At 44.7% G+C, this 15,306-nt stretch overlaps 1 protein-coding gene across 1 annotated transcript in view; it reads right to left on the bottom strand.

Moving 5' to 3' along the window:
* The window catches only part of MAST2 (microtubule associated serine/threonine kinase 2), a 230,024-nt gene that overhangs the window by 7,187 nt on the left and 207,531 nt on the right, over window positions 1-15,306 (bottom strand). The window contains 7 exon segments of the mRNA XM_068141622.1: window positions 133-344; window positions 1,394-1,516; window positions 2,992-3,218; window positions 4,975-5,190; window positions 7,924-8,228; window positions 9,535-9,689; window positions 13,644-13,753. Of these exon segments, the coding sequence (XP_067997723.1) occupies window positions 133-344; window positions 1,394-1,516; window positions 2,992-3,218; window positions 4,975-5,190; window positions 7,924-8,228; window positions 9,535-9,689; window positions 13,644-13,753 (1,348 nt within the window).

The following is a 15,306-nucleotide window of genomic DNA, read 5'->3' as shown; positions in this document are numbered from 1 at the left end:
GAGAGAGAAGAGAGAGAAGAGAGAAGAGGTTGGAATTTGCATATTTCAGTCAATTTTATGGCACAGTTAGAGAGAAAACAAGAACAGAAAGAGAAGACCTGAAGGACATACCTGCTAGTACACATTATCTGCACACTGATTTGACAAGATCTCTCTTATGTTATCTTGGCTACCATTTAATTTGCACACAGAAACCTCAAAACGAACCTTTCCTGACCATCCTTAGTTTTGCTCTTCTTGTTCCTACGAGCCATCTTGGATTTGTAGCTGGCTTTTCGAGCTGGACCAACTTTGATGGACGTGTTCTCAAATGGGGTGGTGGAGATGGAGACTTTATTTCCGCTCTGCCAGAAACGAGACACAGAGGCGCTGCTTAAAATGTGGGCATTTGAAGCAGATCTGCAGGCTAAGCAGGCAAGCTGCGAGTTCACGGCTGCCTGCCGTTTTGTAATCCTTTGTCAAACTCCATTTTTCCCCTCTGCATTTCCACCTATCATTTATTAAGGAATTGCTGAGAGAGAGCCCTCTTTAGTCAGGCTTTCACAAATGATTAGCTCAGACCTCAGCTGGTAGGTAAAGCTTCCCAGAGAAGATAGAACACAGCATCTGACCTCTCCCATTGAGATCCCAACTGCCTCAATTTAATACTTGTAATACTCAGAAACTTGAACAAAGCGATATTCTGTCACCAATCCTATTCCCAAGTGCTCTGATGGCAGATGTGAGCATATCAGGCATCCATCATGATGAATTTGCCATACAGAGCATGGCTTGCCTTGCTCATCCTGATTGCTCCTTTATTTGCAGTCCCAAAGAATTCTGTCTCTTGGAACAGTCCAGAACTTTGGGGTTTATTTTCGTTAATGGATTCAGCTCACAGGAGGTATCAAAATGCAAGTCATTTAACTGGATAATTTTAAGACCAACCATTACAAAGCTGCTTTTAAATACCACTAGGAATAATCCTTGAGAAAGCAGTATTAAGAGCTAATGACATTAGCACAGCCTAAAGGCAAAACATAATTCAAAAAACATAATTTTTTTCCAAGTCATTTGGAAAAATGTTAAGGTATTTGTTTCTGCAAGTGATGTTTGAGGAAAGGTATACTTAAGTCTTACCAACTAACCTTTGTCTCTACTGCTGATAAAAACTGTATCTGACAGGTCCTTATTCTCAGTAATTTTCTTAGTTCAGCTTAAATTGCATGCACAAATTTTGGAGATGTAGAGCTCAAGCTGCAGCAAAGAGCTTTTGCACAACAAGGGCCAGGTGCTGTGAGCACACTTGTATTTCAGGCAATGCCAATTAGACATCTAGGGTGGCTCAGATATCTAGGGTGGTTTAAACAAGCTGCCTCCTATTTTCCAAAACGTACCAGTGCTGAGTCCCTACCTTCAGGATTAGCTCCACCACTTCAGTGTGCACCAGCCCATGGACCGGCTCCCCGTTGACATGGGTTATCAGATCCCCTTCACGCAGGCCTGCTTCATTCGCTGGACCGCCTTCCTCCACGTGCTGGCAACAAGAAGGGGATGACTGATTTGAGAAGAGGAATGTACAAGATTGCTGGCCAGATCAGACTCAGCCCATCCATCTCATCTCTTGCAGCAGCCAGCGTGAGCTGCTTCAAAGAAGGGTGAAAGAAACCACTGACTGGCACAGCCAAGCACAAAAATCTGCTCTACTCCACTCCTCCCCTAGCATCCTGCCAATCTTCTCCCAATCCAAGGCAGGCAGCCAGAATGGTTAAGTTGATCAAGAGACCAGCTCCTCCCAAAGCAAAAGGCATAACACACTTCCAAAATTTTTCAGCACTCAGGAATGTTAACTAAATACTCTCGATTTCCCCACAAGCATTCCATCTCTTTCAATTTCTTTGCCATCCCAAACCCAGCATCATTCCATGTACATGGCAGATCCTAAGGCAAACAACAGACTTTTAAATGAGACTCTGTGCCAGGTGTTTAGGGTGCCCATATCACACCTCATCCCAAACAGAGTTTCTTTTCCCACTTTCCATCCTTTATTAGCATATCCAACATCAGATCTTTTCCTCCATGAACACACTGCCTCCCCCATCACTGCTCAGAAAGGTAAGCCTCTTTTACATTGAAAGACAGATACACTTAAGCATACTGCAATATCTCCCCTAGCCAGCACACACTGCAAATCAGTTATCTTGGTAAACTCAGCATTTTTAAAGGAAAGCAGAGAGAAGCAAAGGGAAAATGCACCTTCACATTATTTCTCTGGGTAAGAATGAGCGTTACATAGTGACCACAAACTATGAAATCCAAATTGTCTAATGAACACAGGGATACAAGGGAAAGAATGAACCACTTTTACCCTCCCTTCATTCTCCTCAACTACACAATTCAAACAACACTGCTTTGGGAAACCAATCATTCCTAGAAGTCACATACATCAACAAAAAAGGAACACAGAGATCAAGGACCAGAAGTAACACGAAGGAAGAGATACAGACATGGAAACCAGACCTTCAGCATAGCACACAACTAAGCCAAGAGCTAAATCCCCAGGCAATCAGTATAGTAGCAGTGATGCTTTAAGGCTGGTAATCAATGCCAAGCAACTGCCTGCAAAACTTCAGCAGACAGAACTGCTCTGAAGCAGGCTGTAATCACCAACAAAGGTCTGAATAAATTAGCTATGACTGGCCCTCATGCAACAGCCTCAATAAAGAGGGTATGTACACAGGAACATGCTTTAAAGTATGTGCTATAGGTGAAAGAAAGTGAATTCATGTAACCAGGGAAGAAGGGAACAAAGGTTGCTGTGATTCTGTGATGGGCTTGAAAACCACCACAGGTAAAACCCAAAGCGCTGTTGTTTGTATTCAACTTTGGATCTGAAGAAGGAGAGAGAGAAAACAGGGTGGCAAAATACAACTTAGAAAGCTGAACTCCAGAAGCCTGGACAAAAGCATTCCTGGCCCCAAGGGTACTTTTCTGAGAGAAGCAGAGACATACCCAGACCATGTGATGCACAGTGTAGATATCACTGTCACCCATGTAGACGCGAATGGCGCGCAGAGTGAAACCATATTTCTTTCCAGCCCGATGGATGATGATTGGTGGCTTCAGGTTTGCGATAGCAGGAGAAAAGTCGCGGCTGGGTGAGGAGTCCCTCGAAGATGGGTTGGAGGAGAGAGAATGAGGTGACATTGGACTGGCCAATGGAGAACACGTGTGGTGATCTACAGTGATGACACAAAGGTGAGCAAAAAGTTAGGAAGCCAGGCCTCCAAAAGAGAGGAAAGTCTTGTTAGCTAACAGCTAGGAAACCATCTCTCCCAGTGTGAGAGCTGGTGGCCTTCACCTGAGCTGGGCTTGCCTGCAGCTTCAGCTGATTCATGCTTCAAAATAATAATAAAAATATCAGTAGAATTTCCAAGAAGCACATTTGGAGGTATGTATTTAATAGAGCAGCACCTCCCACCTGGGATTATGTGTTTACTTCTCTTGCAGAGATTTATAACCCATCATAAGCATTTGTTCTAGGCACAACCCCAGAACACCCCATTTCAAGGTTATGATATATTATACTCCTCCAAAAGATCTGGTAAGTCTCTAGATCTTGGTGCAAGTTACATGTTGGTGCTGAGATAAACCCAATCAGTTAGGATTAGCCAAAAAATCATCAGTAGGCAATCAGATGTTTAGGTAGTTTCAGTAATGTTTTAAATTCACAGGGGCAAAAGTATTTAACCCTAAAAAATAAGCTGCTGCAGCAACTGAAAAGCAACCTCACAAGAGTAGTTTAGAGCACATATCTTGAAGGAACAGCTAAAGGCTGGGCTATTGGCTAAGCCATCTGACTCTGCTTGCTAGTGGAACAACAACCACTTTTAAAAACACAAAGTAAATACTCTCATTTTAAAGTGAAGCTGGTCGACATCAGTAAAATATACCCAAAGAGCAGGAATATTAAATGCAGCTTGTAAAAGGAAATCCCTAATCCATTAAGAAACACCTGCTGAATCGCCCAGCACATATTTACCTGGCAGATGAGAGCAGCTCTGGAGGAACCTTTGCTGGGTGATTAAATACACATTTTAGGGGTTTGCATGAGAGATTTTGTACTCTGAAAAGCAACCAACACCCAAAACACAAGAAATGCAATGTGCATCACCACAACAGTGCCAGGAAGCAGCTGCACGCCTGCCTCCAGCTCCCTGGCCCAGAGGGGCAGGCAGGCATTGCTCTGCTGGCAGGTTCTGCTAGGTTGGCACTGGTGGCCCAGCTGCAGTTTTCTGCTCCCAACAGGTACAGCCCTGGAAATACGATCTCACTCTCTGGAAAGAGGGACAAAGTCCTTGTGGGGAGAGCCTCCTGCTGAACAAATCTGTCCTAGCTCAGCATGACTGGGCTGTTCACTGGAAGTTACTAACCAGCATTAGGAGTTGTCAAGGTCTGGCTCCGCTTGCACACAGAGCCAGGCAAACAAGGTCAGCGCTGACTAACAATTTTGGAGCTACTTCCTCTACTGAATTCTTGAGCACTCAATCTAAACCAAGTTCTCTGGAGGTACTGTAACTTCCTGGTGCATGGATGCATCAGACATATTCACTTCCCCAAAAAACACCACAGTTAGCATGTCACCCCCAAACTGTACCTTGAGGGTTAAAATAATTCCGTGTCTCTACACCTTGCTGCACCATTGTCTAGAGACCTGCTATGAGCCAATTTAAACAAAACTAAGGAAAAGAATAAGGCCCAGCTGCCGTTTGCAGAAGCTGCAGACAGACCACACACACAACGCTCCTGTCTGTGGCAAAGCAGTGTTCATTATCCTGCTGGATAGTAAATATTAAACCAATTGTAAAAGTTAGATCTCTCCCCTCCTGCCAGTGAGGGCACGATTCCCGAAGAGTGAAGGGGGAGGATCTGTCTGCAAACCTTTTGTTTAGTGCTTGCAGATTCTGACAATGCCTCACCCGAGGCACTTCTTACCTGAGGGAATCAGGAGAGACAAGGCAGTAGCGGATGCTGATTTAATCACTTTATTGACAGGTCTTGAGGTACGTTTCTCCCCTGATTCCCCAGAGAGCAACCTGTGTCGTGCTCGCCGCACTGCCAAATCGCTGATGGCTTTTGGAGTGGTAAAGTCTGGGCCTTCATTGCTATTACTGCGAGCTCGTGGATCAGAGAAATCTGCAGCGCTCCCAGCTACAGTTTAAATTAAAACAGATTAGAACCACAGGGAATTCCTAACAGTCTATTCCCCTACAGGCAAAATACATTAAATCAAAGTCATGTTTACATGAAGTCCAAGAGTAAATTTTCCTAAGAAGAAACCCCAGGGCTTGAATTTTTATTTACAGAAATGGTGTTATTCTGAAGACAGAAAATTAGTGGATTCTATTCTGCTGGAAAAGCTCACTAATGAAATCACGTTGCTGGGTAGCAGCTACATGAATCCTAAAGTGCTGGTGCAGTTCTGCAGGCAAACCACTTCAATGGGATCGTTCACAGATGAAAACAGGTTTATGGAAAGTGCTCCATTTTTACAACCAGCAAGAACTGTCAATCTTAAAGTTAAAATTGCCTGGGATAGAAGAGCCAGGTTCTACTGGAGTTGCACATAAAAAGAAATCCACTTTAAGAGAACACTGATGTCAGGGAAAGTAAAAATGTGGATTGCAAAGGCAACTTTAATTTGCCCCCTTCTGTGCACCGCTGCAATTTAGTCTTGAATTACTTAATCTGCTATAATTGTATAAAAAATGCAAAGTAATCTTCAAAAATCAGGCTGGGGCATGTAACAATAGCAGAGGTTGGGGGATGGGGAAGATGAACTCAAGCTCAGTGCCTCAGTTGCCCAGCTGATACCTTAAAGGGGCACAGTGGAAAAAAAAACACATTAATTAGAATTTACAAGGTGCTTAAGAAATGAAAGTGGTGAGCATCACAAGGGAAATTAATCATTCTGTCTTCAAAAGCAAATTTTAAGCAGCATGCAATAAATAAAGCCTAAGGGCCACATTTTGAACAATGAGGACAGAACAAAACATTGATCATCGTTATTTAAGTGGGCACCACTGCTCTGCATACTAAGTAAAGCAGGAAGTGCCATGAAAATAAAAATTCAAAGCACCATTCCCACAGACCTCTGTACCAGATGCCTGTTCAACATGTAACAGCCAGAGTTCCAAGCAAGGCTTCCAGACAATGAGGAGCCCAGAAGCAAAGGCTGCGTGTGGAAAGGCTGTGAGAGATGTTACAGAACTCTGAGAGAGTGACAGGGATGAATTTCTTTCCCGCAGTCCCCTGCTTCCAACTCATCTTTGTGGGCTAGGGACACTGAAGCAATGGTATCCCTGAGTCCTGTGTGCTGGATTACAGACTGCTCACGGGAGCAGGCTGCTCAGGTGAGCTTCACTGTTGCCCATTTCATCTTGCAGATACTCAAATTTGCAATGAAAGTGTTCTGGCAAATTTTTAATACCATGTTTCTAGGCTTTGAATATGAAATTGAGAAACTAAGGTTTCACATGGTACTGATGTCATCCAAGCAGGTTACTTCTTCACTCCTATAGCTTTTCCCATGAGTTAATGGAGTATATGACAGCAGCACTGGGCCCTTCTGGAAGGATGAGGAGTGGGACAATTTTTAATTGGACTAGAATGCAGAAGAGGAATAATAAGATGTGGGAATCTTTGGGTTTATGCTAGTCTGGAGGCAAATTTCCTCTAAGGCACCTTTTGCTATCAATACACCATCCAGTCTGCCCAGTGCCCTTCACTTTGTTCTTGTCCAGTCTTGCTGCCACTCTGACTCCTTGTTCAGTACCCCTTTCCTCTCTTTCCATTCTCAAAGCATTCAAAACTACTTTCCCTGTTCACTCCCAGTTTCTCCCAGCAACTTTTCTTATTTTCTTACGCAGTCAGTCCTAGTTCTTCCCCTAAATTTACCTTCCTTCTCAAATACTCCCTTGCCAACCTCCAATTCAACTTCCCAGCTCTCTTCCATTGGTCCAATTTTCCCTTTTTATCTCCTTACTACTTCTCAGCAGTTCCCAGCTCTGGCCTTTTCTTTTCTCAGAAGGAGGCAGCTTCGCACTCTGCCTTTCTGGTGCCCTGAAAGTGACAGGAACCAGGAACACTCCAGTACCCAGAGCTCAGCCCTGCATCACAACAGCCCAGGGCACCATCACAGGGAAGGTCCAACTCAGCCCAGTGCTGGAGAATGGCCCAAAACAACTGAAACATCTGAGAAGTCATAAACTGACTTCTAACATCTAACATACCATGGGTTTGCCATGGGTTAGCTGTTTGGGTGGGTTGGATTGGTTGATGGGTTGGACACAGTGATCTTGAAGGTCTCTTCCAACCTGGTTTGGTTTATTCTAATACACTCTACAAAACTTAGGCTGCTCTTTTTTTTAAGCCTACAACTTGGATAAGATTTGGGATATTTGTCTGAGACAGCAAATAGCATGTTCCTGATAAAAACCCTCTCTCCCAGAAAATTTCAAGTCTCTACTCCAAAGGTTTTGGGTAAATAAAACCACAAGAAGCAGGGATCTGTTAGCATGGCTGACATTCATATTCTCCAGCAACTGCTCAACAGTGATCTGCTCTGACTAATGCTTTAAAAAGCGCTGCCTCAGGTAGGGACCCAGCAGTTGTAAGTAGGCATAGATCATATGGGTCTCAAGCATGACAAGACCTTCAATCAATTTGAAGTGACAGGGCTGAAATGTAAGGTGCAGTTTAGAAGAGATTAAACCACAGATGCTATTTCAAAGGCAAGCATATCCACAAAACTGCCCTAAAATAACCACTTAGCACGAGACACACACATCACTCAACATCCAAATTTACAGACTGACAAGGGTAATGTCTGCAAACTAATCTGGCTTTCTTGGGGACCACAACATCATCACACTGAGCATGTACCTGCCAGCGTTGAGGCGGTGCTGACAGCCGTGGAGGAGGTGGTAGGTCCAGCATCACCTTCCAGCTGCAGCTCCTGCTCCACAGGCTGTTCTGGAATGGGCACCGGCAGCCCCTCCCGTGATTGCACAGTGGATAAGAGCATGCCCTCGGACTGTGGCCTTTTGAGGACAGTTCCCTCCTCCTCAGTGGAGATGGCAAAACGTGGCATATCGAGAAGGCCTGAGCAGCGCCGGCGGACTGTCAGGGGTGGGCTGGAGTCACTCTCCGTGTGTGAGGATTCAGACATAGACAAGCGCTTACGCAGTCTAAGAGAAAAGCCAACACAGAGCCCCTCAGTTAAGTTACGGGGGTGGGATAACGAACTTCAGAGAGTGAAAATAGCTAGGAGACCAAGCAGACTTAGAACAGCAAAAGCCTGAGGTATCACCTTAGTTTAGATTTCCAATGGATTATATTGTTATGGTTCTAAGAAAAGTATTAAAACCAAAGTAAAACACAGCACAAGGGCTATGATAGTAATATTACACATATCAATTACCATATGCAAGTCACCATCCGTGCTCCTTTGGGAATTAGAATTACTTCCCTTTCAAAGTTGCTGTAAATTCGCAGCCAGGAAGGCCTGGTACAAGCTGAAGCACCCTCCAATTGAGAGTGTCTTTTATAGGATACACTTTTGGAGTCATACAGACCAGATCACCAACACATTCGATGATCCTTCTAGTGTCAAAGGTTAGCACAAAACCTTTACAGCAATTCCACAAAATAAGAGATATCCCTGTTTCAAGAAAAGCTTGACAATGATTTAAGTGATGTGAGAAACACAGTGGGTATGCAGATTCTAGGTACCCATGTGTTTTACTGACACTTTCTTGTCAGAACACAACATTGTTTTAAAATGTTCTGAACTTCAGTAACTTTGGGCTTTAACTAATGGTTGCTCTAATTTATGACAAGCAGTAACTTGGATTCGCTGATGTTTAAGACTTAAACACCCTGCTGTGGGTACTTCTCCGGTGTTTGTAGTCATTCTACAAATGAAAGCTTAACTTCAGGTTAGAATCCCTCTAAATTCAAGTATTTGCTACAATTTTAGGAGATAGTAGCACTTGGAGAAGACTGAGAGGAGATCTTGTTAATGTTTACAAATATCTGAAGGGTGGGTGTCAAGAAGAAGGGGCCAGTCTCTTTTCAGTGGTGCCCTGTGATAGGACGAGGAGCAACAGATACAAACTGGAACACAGGAAATTCCACCTCAGCATCAGGAAAACCTTTACTGTGAGGGTGATGGAGCACTGGAACAGGCTGCCCAGAGAGGTTGCGGAGTCGCCTTCTCCACAGACTTTCAAGACCCATTTGGATGCGCTCCTGTGTGACCTGCCATAGGTGACCCTGCTATGGCAGGAGGGTTGGACTTGGAGATTTCTGGAGGTCCACAAGGACCATATCACTTCTACACATTCATTTTCAGTTATTTATTCCAGACTTCACCTGTGGAAATACATCATATGAAGCATTCCTGATCTAATACTGGTAATAGAAAGTTTTGGCATGGCTCAGTCTTTCTCAGATGCTATGAGAAACCAGAAGACTCAGTTCCACAGAACTTACATTTCAGGAGACCCAATCACCCAGCTGCGATCTCGACTCTTCAGGCCACCAAGGCTGTCCAATCTGTCATCCTTTTCTTCACTCAGGCTCCGTTTAGTTGGTGGCGGAGTCTTTCTCTCTTCGTGGATAGACAGACGTTCCATGCTGCTGTACACCTGCACATAGCAAAAGATCCTTCTGTACAGAGAAAACAAACCTGTGTGGTCTTTCCTGATCAAGGGGAAATAGTCTCTTTTCAAAATGCAAGGTATTCCCTAGAAGCATGAACCTGGCAATGTTCTTTCGCTAAATAACACCGTGCAGATGTGACACGTTCAAAGTGTGCCAGGGAAGAAAGGAAAAAGGCAAGCTTCAGAAACATTAAACATGCTTTTCTACAACAGCACCCAACACCTCTCCTCTGAAAACAGCCCAGCACACCGCAGAAATACAAAGGCTTTTTGAAACCACTTGATTTTTGGTTTTAACGATTCTCAAATCTAGGAGGAGATACTTCTAAAGCAGGCTCCGCGAGTCTCGAAGACTGGCATCTGGATCTCGAAATCTCGCTGCGCGAATTCAGTTCAGTGATAGGCATCACGCTTGTGACCCCATTTCATTATCAGCAGTCTATCAGCACTGCCCCGAGCTTATTTCAGAACAAAAAAGTCCTGCCCTCCTCAAGGAATCCAGTGTAATGCTGACAGCTTAATGAAAGTGCCTTTCTTGGTTTTACAGCCGTCTTTAAATAATTAAATGATTAAGCAAAAAAAAAAGCCACCACCACCCCTCATCCTTTTAAAAACTACACTTGACTGCAGACCTCATTTCCATAAGAAGAGATTAATGAAAATAATGTTATTAAAAATTCAGAGCATCAACAAGATAACTATTAATAAATCATATGGGTGAATTGTCAGACAAGCATTTCAAAATATAATGAGCCTTTTATGCCTCCCACATTACAAATGCTGTATAATTTTCCAGGCCTTAAAATAAATTCATTAAAAGTGAACTTATTTCTTCCTTTGTGGCAAAAAAAAAAACCCCGCTGAACCCTGAAAGAAAAGCTTCAGTCGGCAGCAGAGACGGACTCGTCGTGAGAAAAGGCGAGGGCTCTTTCACGGGGACTCTTTCAAAACCTCAGCTAATCCTCAGGTCCAATTTTAAACATACTTTGGGTGATGCAAATCAGGAGCAACTCCACCAAATGGATGGCAACTGTTACCGAAACCACTGTAAGCCCAGCTGAGGACAAAGAACAAATCGGCGCTTCGAAACTGACTTCAGTGGCAGAAAACAGGAGGGACTGCCATGAAAAACTGACATCTCTTTCAGAGGCCCCAAGTGAAATTCCTACTCCTCTCTCGTTAAGAAAAGGAGAATGCGACTCACAGAAGAGGCAGGCCTCAAAACAGCATTTCTCCTCCCTTCTACACACGGGCGCTTTATTTTATCCAAGCCAACAGTGCTGCTGCACTTTGAAGTGCTTAGAATTCCAACTTTTTGTGTCAGATCACCTGAGTAAGAATAAGAGATCTCCACAGACCTGAATCCAGAAAGCATGGTGAGAAGGGACCTCCTCAGGGTTTCCTCTCCATTTCCTTACCTCAAAGCAGAAGCAGCTCTATTGTAACATCTGTCAGATGTTTCTCCAGCCAGAGATGCAAACTCTACAAATTCCCCAGGCAATCCATGCCAATGCTTAATTATTGATCAACACTGGAAATTTTCTCTTACCATCTATCCTACACCTCCTTTGTGCCCATCATTTTGTATCAGTTCTGGGTAGAACAGGAAGATCTATCTACTTCTTTCCATCTAGCAGCTACGGAGCACCCCTCCTATGAGGACAGACTGAGAGAGTTTGGGCCAGTACCAGAGCAAGAGGACACAGTCTCAAGCTGCACCAGGGGAGGTTTAGGCTGGATGTTAGGAAGAAGTTCTATACAGAGAGAGTGATTGCCCATTGGAATGGGCTGCCTGGGGAGGTGGTGGAGTCACCATCATTGGAGGTGTTCAGGAGGAGACTTGATGGGGTGCTTGGTGCTATGGTTTAGTTGTTTAGGTGGGCTGGATTGGTTGATGGGTTGGACATGATGATCTTGAAGGTATCTTCCAACTTGGTCTATTCTATTCTACACTATTCTATTCTATTCTATTCTATTCTATTCTATTCTATTCTATTCTATTCTATTCTATTCAGTTTGGAGAAGAGAAGGCTCCAAGGAGACATTGTTGAGGCCTTCCAGTATCTGAAGGGGGCCTACAAGAAAGCTGGGAGGGATGTTTTAGGGTGTTAGGTAATGATAAGACTAGGGGGGATGGAGCAAAACTAGAAATGGGTAGATTCAGATTGGATGTTAGGAAGAAGTTCTTCCCCATGAGGGTGGTGAGACACTGGAGCAGGTTGCCCAGGGAGGTGGTGGGAGCCGCATCCCTGGAGGTTTTCAAGTCCAGGCTGGATGTAGCTCTGAGCAACCTGACGTAGTGTGAGGTGTCCCTGCCCATGGCAGAGGGGTTGGAACTAGATGGTACTTGAGGTCCTTTCCAACCCTAACAATTCTATGATTTGGAAACACATTAGGTTTTATGTTTTGCAGATCACAGATCAGAGTTGTTGCTTTTCTCTGGACTCTCTTTGTCGCTGGTCTATGTTTATTTTCAAAAACATTGCCCAGAAGAGGCCAGAGTACCCCAGCTATGGCCTTCCTACTGTTAAGCAGATTCTAAGGATTTCTTCCTTGGGCTTGCAGAGAATATTTGTGCTCACCCAGAATGACATCTGCCTTCTTGCTTCAATAATTTGGCAGATCTAACTCACAATGCATTATATGCGTAGATCTTTGTCTTTGAGACTATTGCCTCACCACTTGCATCCCAGGCTGTATTTGAGACAATGAACAACAGCAGAGGTATAAAATTCACCTGTGCTCTTACTGCATGGAATCCCTTTGATTTTAGAACATTATTCCAAAATATCAGATCAACATCTGGGTCGAGGCAATCCCAGGCACAAATCCAGGCTGGGCAGGGACTGGCTGGAAAGCAGCCCTGAGGAGAGAGACTTGGGGGTGCTGGTGGACAAAAAGCTCAACAGGAGCTCTCAGTGTGCACTTGCAGCCCGCAAAGCCAATCAGATCCTGGGCTGCATCAGGAGAAGTGTGGCCAGCAGGGCAAGGGAGGTGATCCTCCCCCTCTACTCAGCCCTGGTGAGACCCCACCTGGAGTACTGCCTCCAGTTCTGGAGCCCCTATTACAAGAGGGATGTGGAGGTGCTGGAACGTGTCCAGAGAAGGGCCACAAGGATGATCAGAGGGCTGGAGCACCTCTCCAATGAGGACAGATTGAAGGAGTTGGGGCTGTTCAGTCTGGAGAAGAGAAGGCTCTGAGGTGACCTAATTGGGGCCCTCCAGTATCTGAAGGGGGCCTACAGGAAGGCTGGGGACTTCTCAGGATCTCAGGTAGTGATAGGACTAGAGGGAATGGAATGAAGCTGGAGGTGGGGAGATTCAGGAGGAGGTTCTTCACCATGAGTGTGGTGAAGCCCTGGAATGGGTTGTCCAGGGAGGTGGTTGAGACCCCGTCCCTGGGGGTGTTTAAGACCAGGCTGGACGAGGCTCTGGCCAGCCTGATCTAGTGTGGGGTGTCCCTGCCCATGGCAGGGGGGTTGGAACTAGATGATCCTTGTGCTCCCTTCCAACCCTGACTGATACTATGATACTATGAACTTTCATCCTAATACCCCTTTGTTATCTACTGGAAGATCCTTTTAGAATGACACTCTTCAGAGCAACTAAGCTTTGGACACCCTCTATGCCAGCATCCTCGTCATTAGCAAAAATATCAAACTGTAAAAGATGGAGAAGGGCCCTCTTCAGTGTCCTGCATTTTAGTGAAACAGTAACAAATATAAAATCTCATTCTCCAGTTACTCTGGCACTCACCTTCTAATAGGCCACAAACTCTCAAAGAATAAACAACACACACAGATTTTCTGCCCTCGGTGAATATGAAGCACCACGTGACACCCACATATCACCTGCATGATTCAAATCTGCCTCACAGGAAATAAAGAAACTGTGCTCCTCTCTTGGTTTTTCTCTTTCAACAAGCCTTCATGCTCCTACCTTGCTGAACCTGGGAGAGCAGGAGGAAAACTGCCGGATTTCCACGTGATCATCATCATTAGTGTCCTCCTCCTCTTCTGAATCCAGGTGTTGGTAGCGCTCTGAACGGGCTGTGAATGAGACACGGCACATTTCACCAGTGCAGGCAGCGTTGATAACTCTCATTTCTCAATCATTCCTACTTGTTTACTTACAAAGAACTGTTGAGTGTTCATACACCATGCAGAGTATTTTCCTTAATAATAAGACATACCCAGCCAATTTTGCTCATCCTATACACAATTAGCAGTGAAGAATACCTCCCTCCTACTGAATTCCTCTCTCATCATCAGATGGATTAGATTCTAAAAGCAGCTGACACTCAGCAGGTGTCTAACCCTGCAGACCCTTCGTGTTAAGGGTACTTCTTCCCTACAGCAAACAAACATATGGGAGGGAACACAGAAATAATTCACTGTGCCAGTTTCCAGTAAACAGCTTTATGCCTGCACAAAGTCTGTCCTGCATACATACACACAAGGCCTCGTTGAAAAATACAAATATTTACCCCCTCAAATATTTCCTCTTCTCCCTCCTACGACTAGGAAAAGGATTAGATCTTGTGAAAGAAAATGGGCAAGCAGCCAATATGCAAAGCTGATTCTTAATGCAAAAATCTAAACTGCCTCCAGAGAGATTTTGTGCTTTGAGATTTGCAGGACTGGGTTTCTAAGCCAGACACACTGGGTTTTGTGGGGTGGGCATTAATAAGTTTGGCTAAAGAAAGCAGATAGCTACACTGAGCCAAATGTGCTGCCCTGTATCAGCCAGAAAGCTACTTTTCTAGATTCTAAAATTTTCTGCATTAGGGTTCATAACAGCAGTGCCAACTTTTATTACTGCCTGTGAGATATTTCCTGATGTCAGAATTCCAGCCCTTATAAAGGACTCACATCGAAGTCACCGCGATAACCTGGTGCGCATGCCTGGGCACTTGGGAGTCGGCCATCATTCTTACTTGACAGACCCAATGATTTGCACCACTTAACACAACATGGTGCTTTCGCCCACCAGGACCTACCCATGGCTGCTCTACTGTGTCTCTCCCCATCACTGACTCAATTCAGTAGTCAGAGCTCAAGTTCCATGTCTCAGACGTCCAACGAGCAGTAGGAACACATCCTCACCTTGGTGCTGCATGTATATTGTACCAATGTCACCTCAACAGGTGCTAAATCCAACACCTCTGCAGCAAGGACATGGAGATTTCTCTGTCTCTCTCCTACCCCTCCATCCAACCCTTAAGCTCAAAGTCCCTTCTCCAGATTGGAAGACCAGTATTTAACTAGGATCACTGCTTTTGCAGCATGGCAGCCAAAGGGCTGGAGGTAAGCTGCTCTCTCCCTCCCTTCACCTTCAGCAAAGTGCAGGAGTAGAGCAAAACTGTGGCTTGCAGGGAGTCAGTGAGTGCTATGGCTGTGGGAGAAGGATGGAAGTGACCCCACTGATGTAAGGCAGGAATTTCCATGCTTCAGGGAACTAAAATAGCCCTATATTACCCTGTGTTGCAGCTAGAGTTAGGGAAAGATCTCCCAGACCAGGGAAAAGTCTGAGCCTTTTCCACCTGCTCAGCTCCCCAAGTACAATGAGAAAAGCTAGGGAGTTGTGGGGATAGAGAGCTCAT

Source organism: Melanerpes formicivorus, unplaced genomic scaffold (genome assembly GCF_026170545.1).
Source record: "Melanerpes formicivorus ecotype bairdi unplaced genomic scaffold, bMelFor1.0.p_v2 SCAF_7, whole genome shotgun sequence".
Taxonomy (NCBI): domain Eukaryota; kingdom Metazoa; phylum Chordata; class Aves; order Piciformes; family Picidae; genus Melanerpes; species Melanerpes formicivorus.
The sequence above is the reverse complement of the archived record's forward strand: the minus strand, read 5'-3'. Positions and strand labels throughout refer to the sequence as shown.